This window comes from Callospermophilus lateralis, chromosome 5 (genome assembly GCF_048772815.1).
Source record: "Callospermophilus lateralis isolate mCalLat2 chromosome 5, mCalLat2.hap1, whole genome shotgun sequence".
Taxonomy (NCBI): Eukaryota; Metazoa; Chordata; class Mammalia; order Rodentia; family Sciuridae; genus Callospermophilus; species Callospermophilus lateralis.
The window spans coordinates 78,362,259-78,389,414 of record NC_135309.1 but is presented as its reverse complement, the minus strand read 5'-3'; the positions used below and the strand labels follow the sequence as shown (position 1 = coordinate 78,389,414).

Sequence of the window (27,156 nt, the reverse complement as noted above, 5' to 3'; positions counted from 1 at the left end):
AGTCCCTTAACCAGTATGAAGTGACCTTGTATCTGGTTAATTTTGGCTTTAAGTCCCCTTGTCTAATATGCCCCTGCATATTTACTTAAGGGTGAAAGTCATCTATACATCATAGGATCTTTAAAAAACAATCATTAGCATATGCTGATTTTTACAAATGTGTTTCTTTGTGACATTTTCATATATGCATATGACATCTACCTTCCTGATGATCCCTTGATAACTTGGATTCTTTTCTTAAGCTTAACCTCCCAGTTGTTAACTGTTGTGCAGTAGCTTTTGTTCAATAGTTGTTCCGTAGCTCTTTAGTACCATCAGATGTTTGAGGGGTTTATTTCTGTTAACATTTCAGCCTGCTTTCTTCAGTGGCTTATAGTGGAAAGATGGGTCTAAACAACTTAGTTGCCATTGACAAGAGTAAAAAAGCTCTCAACTCAAAATACCTCTTCAAATAACATTGGACAATATATGGGATGGGGTAAGAGTAAACCAAAAAGTGCTGCTGAAAACAAAAGGATTTATTTTTCATTTAAAACATGAGGTACATATAATTTACACACAGTAATGCTTCACAGAATTTTAGGTGTATAGGTCAATAAAATATCAAGAAATGAAGGGGTGGAGGCTAGCTCATTGGTAGAGTACCCCCCAAAATTACCATTTCTGTAATCTCCCAAAGTGTCTTTTTTACCTTTGATAAACGGTCCTTCTCAACCCCTAACCCAGATGACCATTGCTTTGATTTCTAACATTATAATTATCCTCCTCTAAAATTTTATATAAATGAAATAATTATGTAGAATATGCCTGGATTTATTAGCCCAGCAAAATGTTTTCCAAATACTCTATTGTTCAGATCTGTGGTAAGTTCTTTTTTTGTCATCCAGTAATATTTAGTCATAAGGTAGGTGTATGTTTAACACTAAAATAAATCTTCAAATAGTTTTCAAGTGTTGGTATCATTTTTGCATTCTCACTAACAACATATGACCACTCCAGTTGCTCCACATCCTCACAACTACCTAGTGTAAATAATTTTTTCAATTTTAGTATTCTGGGCTGGTAAGTAGCTCAGTAGTATAACACTTTGTATGGCATGCATGAGGCCCTGGGATTGATTACCCCGCACAACAAATGCACATTTTATTAATTTTAGTGTATTAATAGATGTGAAATGCTTCCACTGCTGTTTATATTTGTTTCTGATGACTAGCAATGTTAAGAATGTTTTTGTGTGTCTACTGGGTATTTATCCATCTTTTGTTAGTTTTTTTTCTATACTACTTCTTAAAATTAGGTTATGTTACTGATACAGGTTTCTATATATTCTGTATACAGATTTGTTAGATATGAATATTGCAAAAATATTCTCAACTGTAGGTTTTCTTTTTTTGGTGCTGGGAATGGGAACCAGGGACACTCTACCACTGAGCCACACCGCCAGCCCTTTTTTGAGATAGTCTTGCCAAGTTGCTGATGCTGGGCTTGGAGTTGAGATCCTCCTGTCTCAGCCTCTCCAACCACTAGAATTATAGGCAGACATTTTTATTTTTTAAATGATGCCTTTGAAATAACAATGTTTGTAATTTTGATTTAAATCTAATTTGCATTTCTTTTATAGTGGGTGCTTTCTATGCCTAAGAAATCTTTTCTTACTCCCTTGGTTGTAAGGATATTCTGCCATGTTTTTCCTACGATCTTTATAGGTTCAACTTAACATTTAGATTGAAAGACGATTGCATTTTAAATCTTTTGTTGATCTGTCTTTCAGAGGATGGTAGTTGAATATCACATGATGTCCAGGACATTTTAAACCATAGTTACGATAAATGTTTGATTACTTGTTATAACTCATAGCATAGATCATAATTATTTCATTGTTTATAATAATTCAAAGTACATTCTAATAAATATAATATACACACCCCAAACTCTAAACCAGGAACAAAATATTTCACTTTGGCTTCCTCCTTGTCTTCCTTCTTCCTACTTTTTTTTTTAATTCCTCCTTTAGAAAAATAGTTTTTTTTTTTTTTTTTTTTTTTTAACATTAAGGTATAGTGTGGTTTAATAGCTAAGACATTTTACATGCTAAAATATTCCCTAAGTAGTAATTGGTTCTTCAGATCAGATAATGTAATGCTTTTTTATAATGGCATACTTGCATCACTGATCTTGTGTATCCTAGTGATATTGCAATTGATGTTCGTTGCTTTATTATGCCACAGGAAATTACTTGGGAAAGATAGGGGACTACATGCAGTGCCGTCGAAAGGTGTAACTCTAAATTATGTCTTTTAAAAAAATATCTTACTAATATGGATTGTATAGAAAAATTCTCTAAGAATTGGAAATTTTACATTGTAAAATAGAACTCCTTTATGTACTTACAACACAACTGTTTTTGGAAAGAAGAATAATAGCGTAGCCAACCCTTGATAGCAGGTGGAAAGTACATGTTTTTATAGTTACAGGGACATTATCCTTTTGAAGCCAGAAATTTCTGATGGAAGTCAGCTACAGTGCAGATTTTAATATACTATTGTGTAGCAACATTTCTTAAATCTGTTTTACAACATCTTGAGCTTATAACTTCTTAGTGTGCGGTTGATTGAATGGTATAAATAAAGTATTTTTTTTTTGGTACATTTTCCACTGCTTCAAATGCATCCTATAGGAAATACACTCTTGCTTGGACTAAATGACTAGAATGACTTTCTTTTCCCCCCCGTAGGATAAGAAATGGATTCTCAATCATGAAGATGTCACATTGGGAGAATTACTAGGCAAGGTATGTAAACAACTAAACTAAATACCAAAAAACAAACAAACAAACAAACAAAAAAACCCTTAAGAGTGAACACTGCAGATTTTTTTTCCTTAAGTTTTTCTTGTACCTTAATCCTGAAGAACAATAATGAAACATCTGTAGTTAACACTATGATTTTCACTGAAATAGACATGTAACTATTAGAAATCATCCATAACCCTTTCAATCTTTTAAAAATAGTATGGTTTCCCCTGGAAAGACTGAGCCATAATGATTTTATTACCATATAATAAAACCAAAACTACTGAGATGAGATTTGAAAAGAATTAGGAAATTAAACTACTAGGGAATAAAAGTTTAAACAAAAGCCTAATAATCTTTATTTTGTTTCTGGCTGTATGTAATAATAGCTCAGAAAAAGTAAGGTACTGCTTTTTGTGATTTCAGGACTTGTTTAGAACACTGGACACGTTGTTTTTAATCTAAAAGTAATGTAGACAAGACACATGTTTCAACATATTCATTTTTAATTAGCTCTGGTAGTGGGCAGAGGGCAGTTTTATATAGTGAAGTTCCTTTTCTTCCAAACTAGTTCCTAACTCGGAGGCCATGATAAATTATGTCTAATAATAAAAATGGACATTTGATAATTAAATGGACTGAAAATTTATTAATCTATAATTGAGTTCTGATGGATAAAGATGAATTTGTCACTGTCTTAATTATGAACGTCTCCATATGAAAGTTTGAGTTGTTTATGGAGTACCATGAAAAATAATATAAAATCCATATATTTGGGTAAAGTATCATGATTTATTAGTGATCAGTACTAGACTTAATTCAAACTAAGTGTTTTAAATAAATAATAAATGATTGCTTACTGCTTTTTTATTTACATGTAAACTTGATGAACTAACTGGTCCCCCTATTTTTTTGTCTGTTGTATATTTAGAAAGTAATTCCTTGTTGAAAGCCTACTTTACAGAATGTTTTTTATTTTAAAACCTTTTCCATGTGAAAGCATCAAATTGTGGTTAGAGATCATATTTGTATAGCTACTAATGAACTTATTTAAATTCTAAAGTACCTCAAGTTAAAATTAAAAGAAAAAATAATGTTCATTTACTCTGACACTCTCTTAATTCCTTAGGAAACATTCCTTCTTTCTATTACCATACTCAATAGTAGTGATCAGGACAAAAATATTACCAAGAAATGAATTTCCATGAAAATACAATTAAATTTTAAAACTAAAGTACTTAATGAAATAGATTATGTTGGACAGATTTTTCAGTACTATGGAAAAATATTTTCAGTTAAAGAAAAATATTTCAGTTGTTTTTAAGTTATAAGGTGTGGCTTATCAGGGAGAATTTAGCTTCTTAGTAAAGCTACTTCAAAGTTACTTTCTTGATGACTAGAAAATGGCATGTCAGTCTCAATAAATTTAATCAATTGTTGGGGGGGTGCAGGTTGGAAGGCTTACCAGGGTTTGAACTCTGGCACAGAAGTACCTGACCACAGACATACCCCCAGCCCTGTTTTGTATTTTATTTAGAGACAGGGTCTCAGCGGATTGCTTAGCGCCTTACTTTTGCTGAGTCTGGCTTTGAACTTATAATCCTCCTGCCTCAGCCTCCCAAACCACTAGAATTACAGGAATGTGCCACCATGCTTGGCCAAATTTAATCAATTTTAATAATACTTGAAGAGATGCTATATAGCTTCACTTCATTTAATATCTTTTAACATAAGAGCATGACTTCATTTATTGACACTACCTTCCTTCCCACCTCAAGCACTTTTATTTGAGTAAGAATATCATCTCTGGTGAAAGATGCCTCAAGGATAAGTTATCTCCCAAAACCTCGTCTCTTAACCTTCAGGGTTAAATTCCAGCATATGTATTTTGGTGGAATACTTACATTCAAACCATAACACTAAGTTTATGAAGATTTAGTTTCTTCAAAAGTTTTTTTTTTTTCCTCCCCCTCAGTGCTGGCTCTGAAACCTAAGACCTGTACTATATCCCCAACTGCTTCTAAGAGTTTTATCACTTAAGCATTCACATTCATGGGCTGATTTATTTATTCATTATTTTCTATTGGTGCATGGTAATTACATATAATAGTGGAATTCATTATGCATTTCAGTGTTCATAGCAGCGCAATTCACAGTAGCCCTGTTATGGGACCAGCCTATGAATCCATCAATGAAAGAATGGATAAACAATATATGGTATAATCACAGTGGAGTTTTATTAAGTCATGAAGAATGAAATTATGTCACTTTTGGTAAATGGATGGAACTGGTGAATATAATGCTGCATGAAATAAGCCAAACATAAAGTCAAAACTCTAATGTCTGCTCACATGGAAGAGAAAGAGGGTTGCTGGGGAAAAAAATTTAAAAAGGGATCTCTTGAAAATAGAAGAGACCAATAAATTACAGGGGTTTTGAGAGGGAGAAGGGAAGAAGTTTGGGTGTAACTGAATAAAGAAGGGGAAATGTAATAGAAAGGAAAATCTGAGATGATGAGAGTGCAGATCATTAGGACCCTGTAAGCCATTGTGATTACTTTGGCTCTGATCATGAATGAAATGGTGAGATAGTGAACAATTTTATGTGGAGAAGTAGAATAATCTTTTTAAAAAAGGTTCACTGTTAAAAATAGTTTCAAAGTTAAAAGGCAGTTGTACACAATTTAGGAGGAGATGATGCAACAACAGGGCGGTGGCTGAGAGGTGATGAGAAGTGGTGAGTTCTAGATATAATTGAATATATCTATATAATTGAATTGCTGATGGACTCTGAGGTTTAAGATGTCAGCTGTAAATGTACCAGGTTGAGGGAACATCATGAGGTCTTCTATTTTGAATATATTGAGTTTGTCTACAGACTTTCGCGTGGAGACAGTAAAAGACGATTGGTATCAAGTCTGCAGTTTGAAAGAGATGACTGTGTCAGAGATACAAATGTCATAGTTGTTATGTCGGTGATATTTAGGGTTAACAGATTAGCCTGGGAGAGTAGCTCAGTGAGTAGTGTGCTTGCCTAGCATTTGTCAGGCCTGGATTTGATTCTCTGCAGAGCAAAATGTGCAACTGAGGCAGTGGTAGAATTATATGGGAGTAGTGGAGAAGGTATTATTTAAAGGATAAAGGCAAGCTCTTCATCACTTGGTAGTTTTCAGGTAAGAAACAGGCTTCTATTAGAATAAGGTAAAAGGAATGATTGTAGGGTAAGTTAAGGATATTTTGATGATATCCCATGAATTTCAGAAGGCACAGTGGAAGTTGGCTATAGGAGAGAAACAAGGATTAAATGGAAGTTTGTAAAATGCGAGAGGAGAAAATGAAGATTCACCCTGGGCCATGATCTTATGATTGACATAAAGACAAAAAGTATAGTGAGACCTGTCCCATGGATGTAAGGCCAATAGCAGACATGAAGTTTTGTTCATTTCATGGTAGAGAGTGAAGGCTGTCCTACGAAGTTGTCTGGGTAGCATTTGTTAAATGAATGCTTAAAATTTTTCCAGTGCTCAATGGGGACCAAGACCTGTTATGTAAAGCAGAAACCATTAGGAAAATACAAAGGGACAACGGAGTGATGAGTGTTCAGAAACGGGAGACATAACAGAGGAAAGATAACAAAGCCTTCATGAAGGAGGGAGCGTAGGAAGTGGACTTAAGCTTAGGTTTTTTTAGCATTTTTTCATTGGAGGTTGGGGGTTTTCATAAAGGGTAGGAATGTAGTAAAACCATGACACATATTCTCTGATTACTAAGTATTTGTGTTTAGAACACAGGTAGCATTTAGAGGCTATACTGTGCAGTTGGCGGCTAAGAAAGTAATAGTGATTGAAGGATGGATATGGAGCAAGGTAGTAGTAGAATCAGTTTTCTCTAGCAGAGGTTAACCTGGCTGTGCTAGAGTAGATGGTTTGGAAGAGTGAGCAATTTAAGATGAGAAGATCAAGATCCTGATTATGGGTAACCTTTCTGAGATGAAAGGGGAAGACAGAGGTATTATAGAGGCAGGAACTGAGTGCTTACATGGAGAATGAAAGATCTAGTAATTGAAGAAAGTAGTTTAGCCAGGAAGAGTCTTGGATGATAAATTTAAGACAAGTTGAAGGTAAGTGCTTTGGAATCAGGTAAGTAGAGGCCCAGCAGGAATAATGTATATACATATCTTGTCTGTTCCGTCTTCTATATATTAATCTGACAGTTGTGGGGAAAATACTTGCGAGAATAACAAAGTTACCAGAGTAAATTGATTAACTCAAACTGCCCCATTTCATGTTTTCCTCATATTTAAACATCTTTTCCTTACATTTAATAAAGATTTACATGCTGTCATACATCTCAAACAATTTGTATTTTCAGGGAAATTTTGGTGAAGTATATAAGGGCACATTAAAGGATAAAACTAATGTTGCTGTTAAAACATGTAAAGAAGATCTTCCTCAGGAATTGAAAATAAAATTTTTACAAGAAGCCAAGTGAGTTCTCTAAAATAATATAAATATGCATTTTAATTCACTGTAACGTACTTATTCATTATAGTGCATTTATAATCAAAATGCAAGTTTGAAGGTACCTTAAATTGTGGTTTGTTGAAGTAGAAATAAGCACTTTCAGAACCCTCGTAAGTAAGCACTTTTATAATGAGGAAACAATTTGTTTTTTAAGGTAGACTATGTTGATAGGCAATCATTCTGTGCTTCTTTTAAATATAGCAATGTTTTTGTGTTTATCATACATTCACCTAGATATGTCTACATGCAATGTGATTATCTTTAGAACAAAAATATTACTGTGTCATATGCTTAAGATACTTATGATATATAATTATACATCCTACTCTACTTGGATATTGAGTTGATTCTCTTTTACTAGTTACTAGCTTTCTTTTCTGAGAACCTGAAATTTTTCAGTTTAGTGTCTGGCATTTGTTAAAAGTGTACACATTGTTTTTATTTATTTTTTCCTATGAGCTAAAATTTAATGTTCTACCTTACTATCCCTGTATAACAAGTAGTTAAAACTATTCTATTAATGGTTAAATTCAGCATATACAATAAAAGACAAATAGGTAAGTTGGACAGAATAAATTAGATGGAAATATGGATGGAAGATGAATGAATGGTGAATGGATAATGGGAAAGAATACATAGATCCATACATTTTTTTGTGTGTGTGATATATGAATAGAGAATAGATGGCAAGGAGAAAACTGTCCCATGACATGGATCATTTTGATGTACATTTTTTCATTCGTCATCTAAAAATGAATGGTCTTGTCAATGGATAAAAATAGTTGGATACATTTGTTAAATATTATCCATAGAATAAATTTGGAGAGCCTTTTGTTTGAATTTCTAATAAAAGTTAAACTCTGTGCTCTTAAAATTGAAATTCATAGCCTCATTATTTTATGGCTGTTCATAGGTATTCTTAAGGTAAAAAGGCTGTTTTAACATTTTCAAAAAACTTAAACTTCATTCTAGCATAATTGTTTTGTTGCACAGTGAAGAGCTTGATTTCTTTTAAAAAAAAATATTTTTAGTTGTTGATAGACCTTTATTTTATGTACATTTGGTGCTAAGAATGAAACCCAGTGCCTCACACATGGCTGGCAAGTGTGCTATCACTGAGCCCCAGCCCCTTAATTTCTTCTTTTAAAATAAAATTAGAAAGTTTTAAAAATGAAAAAGTTTATTCATTCAAACTTTTTAGTGTCCTTTAATGGGTTCTAAATCTATTTAGTTATCTAATACTATAGAGTTCATAGTGGCTATTGTTTGCAATTTCTTTACCAAGCAGCTTCTAACTTAAGAAACAATATTTTTAAGTTGAACATTCTTGAAATTTCCTTTTTAATTTCTAGTATAAATTATAATCTCAAAGTTAATGGCAATATTTTTCCTTGATCTCTAGAATTCTTTGTAGTCTGTTTTTTATTTGTAAATTATATATTTTAAGTCTAAAATATTAGAGTTTATCCTGCTTTAGCAGTATACACACGAAACACTTTTTTCCCCCAAAGTTCTTTCATCCTGGGAAAGAATACTGCAATTTTCAAATAGGAGCAAATTTAAAATTGTCAGTGGATAAAATCTGGATGTAAAAGACATAATTGGGGCAGACAAGCTTCTAAAGATACGTAATCCATTTTTAGCTCATACTTTGAATCCTATGGATGAGCCTATGTTATTCCTATAGATTTTGAAATTTTCTCTTGACCAAATTAACTCTATTCTGCTTCAGCTTTAGTATGTTACTCAGTGATTTTTTTAACATCTTGCCAAATTTGTCAACCTTTTTGTGTCATACCATTTTTTAATTGATCATGATTCTAAATATTTAAATGTAAGTGTAATGATCTCTCTAGCATTTACAAATTAGGGGTGTGTGTGTGTGTGTGTGTGTGTTTGTGTGTGATGGTACTAAAATCAGATACATAGAAGGAATTCTACATCTTTTAAACAAACTAGATTATTCCTGTTTAGTATAATTTTACTCATTCAGAGGAGATAATTTTTAAGTGGCTATTTAATTCAATTAAGGTGAATTGACCCACTTGCCTCTATATTTTGTTAATATTTATGAATACTTGTTTATTACATCTTATTTATAATTAGGTTATATTGACATTTTAAAATTGAATTGTGATTAAACAATTTTGTGCACACAATTTAAATAAAGTATTAATGACTAAAGTATTCACTTATATTTAAATGATAATTATACTTTTCTCTAATCCAGAATTCTCAAGCAATATGATCATCCCAATATTGTCAAACTCATAGGAGTTTGCACACAAAGACAACCTGTCTACATCATTATGGAACTGGTTCCAGGTAATGATTTGAGAAATTTGCACAATGACATTTTAATGTTATGTTTTATTACTTTTTTATGTGCAGTCTCTTTAATTTCTCCTTGTTTCCAAGGATTTTATGAAACATTTTCCCTATAACAAAGAACTTGTACATATACTCAACGTTTTATAGGCTATTACACTTTGCTGTTTTTTGAAAATTTCAGCCAACTCTTTTTTTTGGGGGGGGGTGGGGGGACAGATTTACAACAGTGTAGTATGGAATTCAGTAGTATGTTTATGTGTAGAGAGCTGTGTAGAAAAACGTCTCCTTAGGGTCACTTTATAGCAGGGATAGCACTTCTTATATATCTTCTTGTGTATCGTTTTCCAAGTGCATATCCACATATCCTCTTTGATCTTTGGATCACTTACGAACCGTGAACTTCTTTCACATGTGGACAAACAAAAATGTGCACTATTTAGTAACTTCTTATATTTCTTTCTGGTGACTTTCAATGCCTCCTGGTCTTCTGGTTAACAACATGGGACAAGAAAAGTCTCAAACTGATGGTGTGTTTTTAAGTTTTTCTCATTATCCATCTTTCTGATAATCCAATCAGAAATAAAATTTGATCTTGATAAGATTTGTACGTACGATATTTAATCATGAAAAGTATTTGCCTTTTTAAGTTTTACCTGTAACAATTACTAATTTTAAAAGAAGACATTTAAAGGAATGTGAAACTATTTGTAATTTCCATTAAAATACATTCAGTATTTAGTATTTAATGGGCAAGTTACATTATTGTCTACATAATTGTTCTACTCTTTAAGCTTATTGGTCCCATTTCAACATACTACTTTACATGCTATTGGAATGTTCACAATGTTACTGTATAACTATGAACACAAAGATCATCATCTGTATCCTCACCAGCATGGTATTGTTTTAGGTCCATTGTATGTTGGAATGATTTGTACTACTTTTGATCTTAATACAAATTTCAGTACTGTGAAAAGATGAAAAGATAAAGTATAATAATTTAAGAACAGTGCATAGTGTATAATTAAAATAGGACATGAATGTTATACATACACATTAACATTCATATAGGTGCAAATGAAGCCCCTGGTGAACAAGAAATGCTATATGAGAAGTGAGGGGGAAAAACTTGATGAGGAAAGGCAAATGACCTTATCATGGATACTTAAAAGTAGCAAGGATGCAAATTCATGATGGCAAGTTTAAGTAAATTGAAGAAAGTTATGTATGAAACCCAGGCAAATGTTTATTCAGACACAGACAAGTAACTTGTGTTAATACTTCTTAAATTTATTTTAAAATGTAATGAAAAGTAAAAACTTCTAAATTAAAGCTTTTCACTGAAAAACCTACTTATATCCCAAAAACTTGTTGGCCATTTATAGATTTTTAATTATTTTTACAGAATGATGTTTAATATAGTAACTTGACTTTTATGCAATCCTTTAGATAATCTTTTAAGTTAAATCATAAGAAGAAATCATTCTAACACTATTAGATCTTGCTTTTTTCTCAAAATAAAATTTGGATAAGTTTTAATGTTTTGTTAGGCATAAACTACTTTTACCTTCATTTTACTGGCTATAGTGTATTCCATTTTGTATATTTACGTACTTTACATCATAATCATTTATGTAAGGATTAGGTGGTTTTATTTTTAACAAACATTGACGAATAAATGACTCTGGACTCATTGTAAGAATCATTTGAAGGAGGGTAAAAATAGTGAAAAAGTTGGCTCCAAGCTTGTTTTGATTTAAAGTAAATGTATTAGCTGTTTATTGCTGGATGACAAATGATCACAGTCCAGAAGATTAAAACAACACCAGTTTTTTACTTCACAGTGGTGTGGGTTAGAAGTCGAGGCAGAGCTCTATGCAGTGGCTCACAAAGTGATCCCAGCAATTCAGGTGGCTGAGTCTGGAAAATTGCAAGATCAAGGCCAGCCTCGGGAAGGAAATGAGGCTCTTAACCACTTAGACTCTGTTTCAAAAGGGGTTGGGGATATAGCTCAGTGGTAGGTTGGGTTTAATTCCTAGTACCTCTCATCCACCGCCCCCCACCACCAAAAAAAAAAAAAAAAAAAAAGTGAAGGCAGCCTTGACTGAATCCCCAGTGCCTCAGAAAGCCAAAATCAGAATGTCAGATGAAGCTGGTATCTGGAGACTCTGGGGGAAACCCACTGCCATTCTCCTTCAGTTGTTGGCATGATCCTATGCCTTGCAGCTCTCAGTCTGGGGTTCCCATTTCTTCACTTCTTGTCAGCTGGGGTATCTCTTAGCTTCGTAAGACTGCCTACATTTCTTTTCACATGGTCTCTGCATCTTCAAAGCCAGCACTGGCATATCAGATCCCTCAAATGTTTTTGATTTTTGTGACTTCGACTTCTGTTACCATCTGGACAATATTCTCTGCTCTTAAAAGGGCTCATATAATTAGATCACATCTACCCAGATAAGCCTGATTTAAGTACAACTGTGCCATGTGACAGAACATAACTGAGAGTGGCATGTTTTCATAATCACAGGATCCAGGTATAGGGGTGGGGACTGTTTGGGAGCCATTCTCCAATTCTGCCAACCACAGATTTTGCTAAGTTTTCTTAAAGGCTAGCTGCATTGCAGAATCTGAAACACATCAGTGAACTTTTCATACTCCCTGAGTTCATTGGTTGATCATGAAATTTAAATATCTTTTACCCATGCATGATTTTATAGCATCATGCTTTGATCATTTGGAAAATATCAGGTCATCAGGCAATTTAGACCTTTCAAATAGTGACACAATTCATTATACAGTATCAAAAGATCCTATTCATTAATGTCACAACCAACATCAGAAAGTTGTCTCGGCATTGACCTGCTCTTGGTAGCAAATAAATGCATCCTAAACTTTGAATTTCTATTGGAAACCTTCAGTTAACACTGGCAACAAAAACTGTCATTGTTTTTCCTTTTAATGTTCAATGTCCATTTTTGAGAACATCTGTCAAATACCTTAATGTTTCATGACCCTAAATTTTGGTTCCTTTTTAAAAACAGCCTTATGCTTAATTGTATGTCAATTATCCATAATATGCATGTAGTATATATGTATTAACATTTGTTTATGTCTTTGAAACATTACCACAATCAAGGAAATGAACACATCAATTGTCCCTGTGTTTTCTCATACTTTGTAAGTCCTTCCTCCAATCGTTTCTGTGCTCATTGTAGTTAACCACTGTAGTTAACCGACTATATGTTGGCTTTTCTTCGAACTTTATGTAAGTGGAATAATATAACAAGTGCTCTCTTTGTCTAGGTTCTTCCACTTAACATAATTGATTAGTCCATTTTGTAATACATATCAGTAATTTTTTTGTTAAAAAGCTTTCTATTCTACAAATAAACCATGGTTTATTCATTCAGCTATTGAATGGACTTTTGAGTTTCCAGTTTGGGGCTATTACATTGAAGTTGATGTGAACATTGATATACACATCTTTGTATGCATGCACTTTGATTTTTCTTAGGAAACTAAGAGTGGAATGAATGGATCATATTGTATTTCCATCTAAATTTTTTTATTCTAATTAGTTATACATGGCAGTAGAATGCATTTTGACACATACATAAATGGAGCATAACTTCTCTTCTGGTTGTACATGATATAGAGTTACACAGGTCATGTTGTCATAGGCATATGTAATGATGTCGGATTCATTTTACTATCATTCCTACCTCCATACTCCCTTCTCTCCCTTCACTTCCGTCTGTTTAGTCCAAAATACCATTATTCTCCCCACCTCTCTTACTGTGAATTGGCATTCTCGTATCAGAAAACATTCAGCATTTAGTTCTTTGGGATTGGTTTATTTTCCTTCATAAAATATTCTCCTGTTCCATCCTTTTACCAGCAAATGTCACAACTTAATTCTGTAAGACAGAGTACTATTGTATTGTGTGTGTGTGTGTGTGTGTGTGTGTGTGTGTGTGTGTATGTATATATAGAGAGAGCACATTTTCTTTATCCATTCGTTTAAGGACACCTAGGTTGGATCCATTGTTTAGCTATTGTGAATGGAGCTGCTATAAACATTGAAGTGGTTGGACACTATGGTAAGTCCTTTGGGTATAAACCAAGGAGTGGAACAGCTGGGTCAAAGGGTGGTTCCATTCTATGTTTTCTGAGGAATCTCCATACTGCTTTCCATAGTGGTTGCACCAATTTGCAGTCATACCAGGAATGTATGAATGTACCTTTTGCCCCACATCCTCACCAACATTTTTTGTTGTTTGTATTCTTGATAATTGCCATTCTGACTGGAGTGAGATGGAATCTTGGTGTAGTTTTGATTTGCATTTCTCCAATTGGTAGAGATGTTGAACGTTTTTCATATACTTGTTGACTGATCATATTACTTCTGTATAGTGTCTGTTCAGTTCTTTGGCTCATTTATTGATTGGGTTCTTTGTTGTTTTTTTTTTTTAAGTTACATTTTTTGAGTTCTTTATAAATCCTGGAGATTAATACTTTATCTGAGGTGCTGGTGGTAAAGATTCTTTGCACATTCTGTAAGGTCTCTTCATGTTGTTTTCTTTGCTGTGAAGTTTTTTTAGTTTGATTCCATTTCATTTATTGATTTACTTCTTGCATGTTAGGAGTCTTATTAAGGAAGCCAGTTATTAAGCTGACATGGTAGAGATTTGGGCCTACTTTTTCTATTAAGCACAGAGCCTGTGTTGTAGTGCCCAAGTCTTTGATCCACTTTCATTTGATTATTATTATTATTTTTTTCGTGGTGCAGGGTGAGATGAGAGTTTAATATTTTTCTACGTAAGACCTTCAAAGAAGAATTAACTGATACTTCTAAGATTATACAATGAAATAGAAAAGGAGGGAACTCTTCCAAACTCAATCTATAAAGCTGCTATCACCCTGATACCAAAACCAGACAAAGACACATCAAGGAAAGAAAACTTCAGACCAATATTCCTGATGAACATATATGCAAAAATTCTCAATTCTGGCAAATCACATACAAAAATCTATTAAAAGTACAGTGCACCATGATCAAGTGGGTTCATTCCAGAGATGCAGGTTTGGTTCACTATACAGAAATCAATAAATGTAATCCATCACATCAATAGACATGAAGATATGATCACTTCAATAGATGCTAAGAAAACCTTTGCCTAATTCAGCACCCATTCATGTTCAAAACATTAGAAAAACTAGGGATAGTAGGAACATACCTCAACATGGCTTTTAAATTTTTAAGAAACTATCAAATTGCTTTCCAAAATGACAGGTACAGTTATATTCCCAGTAGCAGTCCATTACAGACCCAGATCTTCCAAATCCTCATTAACACTTGGTCTGGTCTGGTCTTTTTTTTTTGATTTTATATCTTTATATGACAGCAGAATGCATTACAACTTTAATTACACATAGAGCACATTTTTCATATCCTCTGGTTGTATACAAAGTATATTCACACCAATTTGTGTCCTCATACATGTACTTTGGATAATGATGTCCATCACATTCCACCATTATTTCTAACCCCCTACCTGCTCCCTTTCCCTCCTACCCCTCTGCCCTATCTAGAGTTTATCCATTCATCCCATACTACCCCTCAATGAATCGGCCTCCTTATATCAGAAAACATTAAGCATTTGTTTTTATGGGATTGGCTAACTTCGCTTAGCGTTATCTTCAAATCCATTCATTTACCTGCAAATGCCATGATTTTATTCTTGCTGAGTAGTATTCCATTGTATGTGTGTGTATTCCCCTTTTTTTTTAATCCACTCAGTCTTTAGTTTTTATAATACTTATGCAGATGTGTTTTATGTTTTTAATTTGCCTTTCTCCACTAATGTTGAGCATCTTTTCATATTTTTTTCCACTTGAAATTCTTTGTTCAATTGTCTGTTCAAATCGTTTCCCTTTTAAATTGGGGTGTTTGTAAAGAACCAAGACCTAATTACAAGAAAACACCTTCTGGATAAGAGTGTTTTCTCAGTCTATATCCTGCTCTACTGTTTTCTTAACAGTCTTTAAAAGCAGAAGTTTTTTATTTTGGTGGAGTCCAATTTATCATTTTTTTCTTAGGGGTTTTGATGGTATGTCTAAGAAACTTTTGTTGAACCCAAGATCACAAAGATTTTTTACTTTAAAAACCTTTTTTAATTTGCTTTTAGAAAAAAAAATAATTTTAGAAGTTATGACCAATTTTGAGTTAATTTTTGCATATGTTATAAGGAATGGTTTGAAGTCTGTTTTTCGCGGATGGATATTCACTTGTTTCAACATCACTTATTTCAATGACTATCTTCTCTTTCCTAAGTTCTAATCTTAATATAAGATCTTTTTTTTGGGGGGGAGTCTATATTTTAGGTCTCTTTTTAGACTCATTCTTTTGTCAATTCTATTGCTTGTCTGTCTGCCAATATCAATCTTTCTTCATGACTATAGCTCTATAGTCTTCACCCTAAAATAAACAATATGCAGTGAACTAATTTTTGATAAGGGCTACAAGAAGATATAACAGGGGAAAAATGGTCTGTATAGTAAATAGTTCTGGAAAAATTGGGTTTCCATGTGCAAAAGAATGAAATTGGATCCTTAGCTTATATTCTACACAAGTCAATTCAAAATAGATAAAATACTGAATGAGTCAAACCATAAAACAGAAGAGAACATAGAGGAAAGACTCCTACATATTTACCTCGGCAGGATTTTTTTTTTTTTAATCACACCAAAGTTCAGACCACAAAAGCAAAATTAAATGGACTATATGGACTATATAGAAACTATCTTCACAATTAAAAGGAACCTGTAGAATGAGAAATACTTGCAAACTATATACCTGATTTTTTTTAAAAAAATGCCTTTGGATATTAGCCCTTGAAGAAAATTTTTTAGTTATAGATGGACACAATATCTATGTATTTTTATGTGGTGCTGATGATTGAACCCGATGTCACACATGCAAGGCAGGTGCTCTACTGCTGAGCTACAACCCCAGCCCAATACCCAAAGTTTCTAAAGAACTCGTATAACTCAATAGTAGAAACATGGTCTGGTTAAAAGTGGGCAAAAACCCGAATAGGCATTTGATTAGACATTAAAAAGACGAACAAATATATGAAAAGATGCTCAAGATCATTAATCGGGCACGATATGCAAATCAAAACGCTAAGATACCTCCCTCATACCCTTTAGGATGGCTATTATGAAGAGATGAAACAGAACTCTGGTGGTGGAAATGTAGTTTAGTACAAAAATTATGGAAAATAGTATGGAGGTTTCTTAAGAAATTAAACAAAATTAGGACTATCTTATGGCCCAGCAGTTTCACTTTGGGGCATATGCCCAAAAGAAATGAAATTCCACCACATAAAGATATCTGCATTCCATGTGGTTACAGCATTATTCACAATAACCAAGATATGGAGACAAACTGGTGGACTATGTCTTTGTGGATGAAGAAAATGTGGTATATATGTATAATGGACCATTGAATACTAAAAAGAACAAGATCTTACCATTTGGAACATCATGAACTAGTCAGGAGAAAATTATGCTAAGTGAAATACAGCAAGAAAAATGTTGGGAGATTTCACTTGTATGTGAACTCTAGAAAAAACAACAGCAGTTACAAGGGATGATTTGGGGAAATGTACATCAGAGGATACAAAGTAACAGGAAGAGTCAACAAAACTACAGATTTAAGGATGACTGTAGGTTATATAATTATACCATCCCTGGTTTTTATGCTGAGTAGCTTTTAGCTACTCTTGCAAAACAAAGGCAAAGAAAAAAGGGAGGGGGGCTGTGAAATGATGCATGTTGATTTACTTCAATATAGTCTCTGCTATGTCTCATAACATACATATTTACCTAAAACATGCACAAAAAATGATTTTAAAATACAATCAATTAATGTTAGTCTTTGCTCTTTTTCAAAAATTTCTCACCTCTAATGAGTTTCTTTGCATACCCATATCAATTTAATATTAGTTTCTAAGTGCTTTCTGGAATTTAGATTGGGATTACATTGAATTTATAGGTCACTTGGGGGGAAAATAAACCTCCTTGTATTGGTTTTCTAACCAAGGACATTCTAGTTATATAAGTCTTAGATTTTTTTTTCTCAGTAAAGTTCTATAGAGTTTAGCATACAGCAGTTTCCTTATTTTGTCAGACTTATCACTAAGCATTTCATTTTTTGTGATGGTCTTGACTTCTTAAAAATTTACCCACTATGGGGCTGGGGATGTGGCTCAAGCCGTAGCGCACTTGCCTAGCATGCGTGCGGCCTGGGTTCGATCCTCAGCACCACAAACAAAGATGTTGTGTCTGCCGAAAACTAAAAAATAAATATTAAAAAATTCTCTTAAAAAAATTTACCCAATATGAAAGTCACAGGATATTTGAAAAACACCATCAGTCAACTTTATCTACTTAAATTTTATAGGACACTTGTACGATGACACCAGAGTATACATTACCACTGTACATTACATTGAATTTTTACCAAAGTGACAATATTATTGTCCATACAACAAATTTTAGTAATTTTATGAGAACGTAAGTTCTCTGATCAATCTAAAAAAAATTTGGGAACTAAATGTGCAGCTGACTAATCATTAAGTCAAGAAGTGAAAGTAACTTGAATTGAATGAAAACATAGCATCTCAGTATTTGTAGTATGCCCATAGAGCAGTAACCCCTTACTAGATTTTCTAGTTGATACCATACTAATTGTTATACTAAAATAGGACATAATGACAGTATGTAGTATAAACACTATAAAACTTATGTTTTTTTTGGTTTGGGGAATTTTGGGTAATTTAAGTCCAATAACTAGTAATGTTTATCTTCAGGGAGTATCTCATCAGACATGGATTTTGACTCCTTTAGGTTTTAATCTGTTAAATCTAATGTTGTGGAAATTGGGCCAAACAATAGAAAGTTCTGAAAATTATGTTCTTACAACTTTATGCCAACTTCAAGTTAATCCTTTGTAACCATCTTTCCTAGCCTCTACTCCCTTCTCTTAATATATTGCTATTTAACTCCTACTGTATCCTCCTTTCTCAAAGAACCAATGTATATCTCTGAATTAATAAATGAATTTGTAAGAAAGTATGATGTCCTTTTGGGGGAAAATAAGATACTTCTACTACAAGATGAAAGTCTTTTCTCATTACGAAAAGCACAGGAAAAATTAAATAAACTTGGTCTAGTTTGAAGAAGCATAGGAACTTTGTCTCCTTCCCCTCCATTCTTTTCTCCCTTCTTTTCCAGCATATGGTCATAGATGTATATGGTCATTGAAAAGCGGTGCTAAAATAGGTAATGAGGAGGAGCTCAAGCCCAGTGAACACTGGTGAGGACGTGGAGAAACCAAAACACTCGTACATGGCTGGTAGAATGTAAAATTATACAGCCACTCTGAGAAGAATTTCAGTTTCTTGAGCCAACTAAACATCAATTTTTCAATGACCTAATAATTCTATTTTCAGGTATCTATTCAAGAGAAATGAAAATACATGTTCCATGCAAAACCTTGAGTGCAAATGTTCACAGCATTATTTATCATAGACAAAGTAAGAACGACCCCAATATCCATCAACTGATAGTCCAAATATAGTATATTCACACAAAAGACACTAAGCAATAGTCGGGAACTACTAACATATACTACATATAGATGAACCTTAAAAACTTCATGCTAAGAGAAGTCAGATGCAAGAGACTACATGTAATACAACTCCAATTACATGAAATATCCCCCAAAATACACATCTATAGAAAAACAGATTGTGGTTTTGTAGGTGCAGATAAAGATTGACAATAGTCAGCCATGAGGATTCTTTTGAAGTGATGAAAATAAAAACTAATTGAATTTCACATTAAACAAGGTAATTTAATGTAAACTTTAACATATCCCTAAAGAAAAATACAAACTCAAAAGTTGTGCAGTGTTGATTAAAAGCTTGGCATGGTCACTTATAAATTATGTGACTTTACTAAATTACTTTAAACCTTCTTGTGCCTTACTTCCCTTTATTTGTAAAATAATATGATGGTTATAAGGATTAATGTATTGTGATTGTATTTACCATATGTATACATATTTATACAAATATATAAAGACATTAGAATGTGTGGCACAAAAACACCACTTTGTTTTCATCACGATAATTGTTTTTAATTAGCTGAGGGAGAAAGTGACTAGTTAAAATAACTGCCATAATCCAGTGAGAACTTTACCCCAGACTCTGAATGTGCCTCTGTCCCTGCCTTTAACCTTAGACTTATGTAGCCAAGAATAATTTGAGAACAAAATTGGAAAGCACAAGATTTGTGCTTTTCTTTCCACCATTGCTTGTGATGGCTTTGTATGTTTTGTTGTTTTTTTTTTAAGCCATCAGGGTGTCACTTTCCTAATATGTAAAATTGAAGTGACTTGATTGTCTCTAGGTTTTAGCTGTAACCCATATTCTTTATGAAAAATTTTCTTGAAAATTTGAACCTTCTCACAATAAACTTTGCTTCAAAATATCTTTTTACCCTTTTTATAACTGTCATACTAGAGAAATAACCAGATAGTCTTTATTTTTATATAATTAGAGCAATATCTCTTACGTAATATATTACATCTGTCAAAGACTTCAGTTAACATTGTCATTTGTTCTACCAGATTTTAATATCTCCACTTAGAAATAAGCTAAGTGAGGTTCAGAGAATGCTTACAGGAATTTGGCCACAACAGTTAAATAGAAAGTGGGAAAAATAGTACTTTGTTTCTAGATTATGTCATTAGGTATATAAGTAGGTGAAAATATATAATTGTTTTATGAAATGAAAATTTAAGCAAAATGCCTATATAAAAGACTATGTGGGTAGATACCCCATTCCATAATTTCTCAACCTTTTGCACAGATAAGTAAATAGCTCTTTTCAGTAAATAGAAGAAAAAATTGACTTATTTTTCTCTCTACTGGGAATCAAGCTGTAGTGGAGGGAAGATTAAGAAAACCGGTAAGTTCAAAGCAGGATTTAATAACTGCTTATTGTTTAATGTGCAAACCATTTCTAAAATGTATTATGCAAAGATTTAATGTTTCTGTTCTTGTCAGATAACTGAGCCCCTTGGAATCATAAATCCAAACTATATTTTAACCAGAGTAATGTTTGAGGAGATTATAAGCATTTGAGAATTGAAGTTTAGAATACTCTGAGATGATCCTGTCTTCATTTGAATCATCTCTTGAATTATGAATGCTATGAATTCTTGATAGCTTATTTGCTTACTGTCTGTTGGGTAAGTAAAATCAAACAAAAGACATTTCTAAATGGTAATGGGAATATTAAACAAAAACAAACACATGAATATTCTGTAAGATGACCCCTTAATTTGTAAAGAAATTATTTAGGAATTCAGATCAAGAGAGGTGGTTTTTAAGTGAAAAACTGGGACTTAAAGGAATAGCTGAGGTCCAAAGAACTGTCATTTGTTTTACAAATGTAGTTAAATTAGAGCTGCCCCACTGGATAGGAGACTAACCACCTTAACCTCCAGGTTCAGCAATGTCTGTGTGGACCCTAGTTCATTAATTTTAGCAGGCAGTTTCCACTCTGTCCTTCACTGAAGATTTGTAGCTCCCCTTCTTTAGGACCTAGATGTTCTTTTTAGTTCAGAACTTCCTGGAACTAATTGTTATATTGTGTGATGCACTTTCAGCTCACATAGGTACATGGTTCTTGTCAATCCTAACCTCATCTTAATTTTAAAATGAGTTACAGCTTTGAAACTTAAAACTATGGAGTTTTCACTGAATTTCAGACATTGTCAAAATATATCTCACCTTTATAACATGACATCTTATTTATGAAAACAAAGGAAATTGAGTTAATTCAGTTTATATTGTTTAGAGATATGAGGCTTAGAAATTCAGATACAATATTTTTTCATAAATGTCTTTAAGCTTTCAGTAAAAATCCTTCAATTGGCAAAATTCCTTTCTTTTACATATTGATTTCCATTTGTAATTTCTATAGTCAGCTCCGTTAATTTTTGCCAGAACATTAAGTTCTTTTAAAGAATAAATATTTTACTCCTTTTATTCATTGGGAAATTTTGTTTCTATGTGATTTTTTAAATTTTCAGCAATTAGTTTCAATTATGTGACATCACAACTATAGGTTATTGGTAGTCACTGGAGATAACAGTTCTAGCTCCCTTGGTAAGAAAGTTTCAGCATTTGGGCTCTGGATACTTGCCCGCCATTTGTTTCTATCACCCTGATGAATGTAGAAAGGATGAATCCAGCCAAGAAAGGATTAAGGGATATGACTTCTGGCACTCACTAAAAGTGTGCTCTCCAAATGTGAACTGGCACCTTTCCATACATAAATTTAACCCATGGCCAATGTCACTTCACAGTAGTAAATTTGGGGGTCAACAGGAAGAACAACAAAATAATTCTCAATATTTTATACAAGGAAGTTAATATTTTACTCCTCTGGGTGAATTTTTTAATGTAACAAGTGAGTTACTAAAGAAAACCCGAATTCTGTGGAATTTGATTTTTTTATGTTTGGAGATCATAGAATATTTTTAAAACAATTTTTGCATAATATAAATGAGTGTAATTCAGTGTATTTCAAATTTCAATTTGAAGAATGAGTGACTTTTATGTTAATTGACATATCTGAACTTAGACATTTTTCTATATAATTCAAGCATATTAATAACAATTAAAATAAGTGTTCTCAGTTGCCATTTATATCACAGATAATACTTTCATATATATATAAATTTAGTTACAGATGGACACAATACCTTTATTTTGTTTATTTTTATGTGGTACCAGGAAATGAACCCAGTGCCTCATGCATGCTAGGCAGGTGCTCTACCACTGAGCCACAATCCTGGCCCCCACAGATAATACTTCTGATGTGATGTAAAATGTTTCCAAAACAACATTTAGAAGATAATATCTTTAAATTGATTTTTTCTTTTTGTACCCTATTTGCTCCTTGATATCCTAAAGCAAATACAGATGAAACAGTTTAAACTGGCCATCTTTCCAAACATTAAAGTACTGATAAACTGGGTGTGGTGGCGCACACCTGTAATTCCAGCAGCTCGGGAGACTGAGGCAAGAGGATTTTAAGTTCAAAGCCAGCCTCAGCAACTTGGCGAGGCTCTGAAACTCATTAAGACTGTCTCTAAAAGATTTTTTTTTTAAAGGTTGGGGATATGGCTCAGTGGCTAAGCACCCCCTGAAATAAGACACTAATATCCTGTAACATTGGAATTACTTTATTTAATTATGACATAAATTGGGCTGTGGGCATAGCTCCATGGTAGGCCTCTTGCCTAGCTTGAGAGAGGCCATGAATCAATCCCAAACACTGCAAAAAAACAAGTGTGGCATAAACTGATAACTGTTAATATTCTACATGTGTGGTATTGACCTTTTTCCTATTCTCTTAGGTAGACTACTCCCTTCTAGCAGGCCACCCTCTTCCAGCATACATCTTTCCCAAAAGTTGAGTTCGATTTTAAGAGAGAAGAGGAATTAAACCCAAAATATCACTATTACTGAATTCCCTCTGTGACAAGTGGTTTTAAAGAAGTGCTTAGGGTTTTTTTCCTTCCCCATAAGTGAACAAATGTTCATTTATTACAATGGACGTTAAGTTGTTGTACTGCATTTCAATCATGAACGAATCTTATATATGTGAACATTACTCACATGCTTTTTGGGTTCTGAGTTTGTTTTTTTTTCCACTGAGGATCCAACCCAGAGCTTTGCATATGTGCTAGCTAGCCCTTTTGTCACTAGCTAAATCCCTACCCTTGTGTTCTGAGTTTCTGATGGCACTTGGACTTCTGAGTAAAATTCTCCTACAAATAGCAGATGAACTGATGAACATATTCTGAATCGTCCTCTTGCTCTTAGGTCCTTTTTTTAAAATGACTTTATGGTATTTCAGTTTCTTAATGATTGAAAGAAGTGTAGATTTGTGTATCCATATGCATCCTTCCACATGATGAGCATTTCTTTAAAGGTACTGATGAGTTTCACTGTTGCTTTTTTGGTCATTTTAGTTTTGTTATTAGACGTGGAAAAGTTTAATTCCGGAGATAAAATTCAATATTTTAAATGGTAAGAAAATTTTCATTCTACTTATATTTGATGTGTATGTAAGGGGGGCAAGAGTAGTCAAACTATGGTGAATTCAACTAAAGTAAAATTATATTTTATATAAAATGGCTTATTTTTACCAACAAATCAACTTTTCCAATAATCTTCCAGTATGTATGAACCTAATAGGACCTGTCAGTTTCATTTTACTAGAAAACAGTTACTTTTTTAAAACAGTTGGGAATTCAGACTGTTTTTCCACAATTACAAAACAACTGAAAATCATTTGAATCAGTTTTTTAAAAATGTTTATTACATTCATGATGAAGGTAAAAGTGAATACATATACACTGTTTTATATTTTCTTTTTGCTTTGAAGTACGATAAGTATTGAACTTTACTAAAAAAAAAAAAACAACAAAGTTTGTAATACTATTCCTTAGTGTTTTTTTTTTTTTTTTTGGGAAAAGTAACTTTTGTTCAGAAAACAAGAAATGAAAAAGCTTTCAAACAATACAACAGGAGGGAGATGGATAGGAAGAGGTAGCTACCTCTGTACATCTAGCCCTGACCATGCTTATGTAATTTTGGCAGCAAAAGAGGCAGGGGTAATGGTCCAAATAAAACAAAAATGGTTTATGTATAGAGGAATAGATGCAAAAGATGGGGGGAAGTGATAGAGGAAAATGACAGATAAGTCACTACTAGGCATACTGCAGGTGGGAGGCCATTTTATAACATTGTTAAACCATCATGGGCACCATCACCAAATTGGTAGTCATGGTGACAACAACATGGACAGTAAGAGCTTTGCTGGTGCCCTTATGTATAGGGTTCTCTAAAGGAACAGAATCAACAGGAAGTATAATTATAAAAAGGGTATTTATTAGGTTGGCTTATGGGACCAGAAGCTGGATAGTCCACAATAGGTGTCTGTAGGTTGGAGAGTTGGAAGTACCAGTTGCTGCACAGTCTGAGGCTGAAGCCCCAGAATAAGAGGAACCAACAGTACTACCCTAGTTGATACCACAGACTTCTGGAGAATCACTGGCAGAGTTCACTATGGAAGAAGAAAGAAGTCAGAATCATATATCCTCCAATGATCTCAGTAGTAATCAAAAACCCATTGAAGAATTGAGTTTGCATCTCCTATTGCTTCCTTGTTGTTCCAACTTTTAGTCCAACCAATCCATCATCCTGTTGGAACAGGATGGGTTTAGGGAGGGTCTCTATTTCAGTTGGCTATCCCTCATGCCAATCATTCCTAGACTTCATTGACAATCCCATGAGCCTCTTAATTATCAGCCTATCTTAATCCAATCAAGTTGACAATTCAAATTAACTATTACATCTTTTTTAAGTTGTCAATGGACCTTTATTTAATTTATTTAAATGTGGTGCTGAGATTCAAACCCAGGGCCTCATGCATGCCAGGCAAGCCCTGTACCACTGAGACACAACCCCAGTCCCTAAGCATTACATCTTGATACAAAGATCCATCCTGCAGCAATTAGTCTCAGTCACAGATTAACGTTTCTGGATCCCAAGTGTCTTTCCATTCATGACAAAACTTGACCAGTCTTTGTCAACCAGTCTCAATTTCAGATGGCATGATGTTGAACAAAGTCTTCCCAGGGACATCAGGGCAAGTGCATATAGTTCATGATTGCTGCATCCTGATAGGTCCTGTCTGCATGAAGTTGTCAGTGTAGACTCAAAGCATACAGCCATTCTTTCCAGCCTGAAGCTGCCTCTAGGGCAGTGAGCTGGGCTCAGGCTGGCTGGTAGAGGAAGTGATAGCTCCTTTTATTTGTTTAAAAAATATATTCCTTTCTAATCATCAGGTAGCTTCTGTATTTGTGAAAGGAATGATACTTGTGCATTAAATATTTAAAGGTAAATCACTCTATTCATAAATACCATCATTCTTTTAATAGAATTTTACTTCAACATTACTTAAGACTAGGGATTCTACTGGGTTATTCATTAACTTGTCAAACAACTATTTATTGAATGCCTACAATATATGCCAGATGTTTTTTGTTTTAACAAAATGTTAAAATAGAAGAAATGTGCTAGGTAAATAGGTGGAAGTTAGAAATTAAAGCATAGAAGGGGGGTAGTTGTTGGAAGAAGTAGAGGTTGAGTTAGAACAATGGAGGCTTCAGTAAGGGTGAGGCATTGGAGTAAATGCCTGCTGACAGGGATCTAGCTGTGTGGATATCAGGAAGCCAAGCATTTCAGGCTTCTGGAATAGCAGAAAGCAGGGAGTGGCTGAAGGGAGAGTATTAGGAGTTAAGATAAGAGGGGGAATGAGGTTCAAATAAAGCAATGCCTTATAGATGATAGTAATGATTTATTTAACTTTGAGTTATCTTATGGTGATAACTCTGAAGTGAACATGCTAGATTTCAACTGCGCTGATCAACTTCCAAGCATAAATAATGTATATGATAGAACCTTAGATTTACGACAAATTTAATGAAAAATACTGCATGTCTTTTTGGCCCTCCAGGCCAAGGAGTATGTTTTGTTGTATCAAGTAAACAGGAAAGTGTATGATTTTGCCTTCTCTTTCTTCCCCTTCATAAATTTGAATGAACTTTTAAGGTTGAAATCAATCTTCTACTTACTAAATGTACATTTTATGACCAGCAAAATTAATTACTTCTGAAAATCCATTATGCGTTTTTCTTTTCTCATTTCTTCACCAGTTTTCTAGTCATATTTAATCTTTCTCTTCAAATTTAGGTACTCCTTTTTCCCTTTATAGGCTTTCAGATGCTATATAATATAAAACATCTTCACAAATTCATCTTGAGGGATCATACTTTGTATTAAGCATTGTATAGCCTCTTGTCACTGAAAATATGAAAATAATATTAGAAACTGTCATCATAACAAGATTTTGTGTATGTGGAACTTTCCTTTTCTTTATTGGACTTCATTTGCCTTTTCTATGAAACTGAAGTAGATTGTCATTGGTACTATTTATAGGCCTGCATTTCAATTCCAGACAAGATATGATTCAATATCTGACACAGCTGTGCCTGAGACTGAGTGCCTAATAAATACACCAAGAAAATGTGACCTTTGTCTAAATGAGTAAATTTACCCAAATTCTGTGTCAAACTTGAGAAACAATATTTATATTCAAAATGAAAGGTTTTATGCAGTAAAGTGGAAATGATTAAAGTGACTTTCTATTAACATCTTTGGGGATTTTATACCATAATAGATGACATATATTAAATATTTTCAGGCTAGCAACTGTTTTTAAAGACCTTTTCCCCTCTCTAACGTGCTCATTTGTGTTGTTATAGAGATTATTTTCCAGATCACTGAAAAGACTTCCA

General features: G+C 33.5%; 1 protein-coding gene across 4 annotated transcripts in view; it reads left to right on the top strand.

Annotated features, from left to right (window-relative positions):
• Window positions 1–27,156, top strand: part of Fer (FER tyrosine kinase) — a 413,495-nt gene that overhangs the window by 254,038 nt on the left and 132,301 nt on the right. For all 4 annotated transcript variants that reach the window (XM_076856939.2, XM_076856936.2, XM_076856937.2 and 1 more), the window contains 3 exons: window positions 2,735–2,791; window positions 7,162–7,277; window positions 9,544–9,638. In XM_076856939.2, coding sequence (XP_076713054.1) covers window positions 2,735–2,791; window positions 7,162–7,277; window positions 9,544–9,638 — 268 coding nt within the window. The remainder of the gene's footprint in view (window positions 1–2,734; window positions 2,792–7,161; window positions 7,278–9,543; window positions 9,639–27,156) is intronic.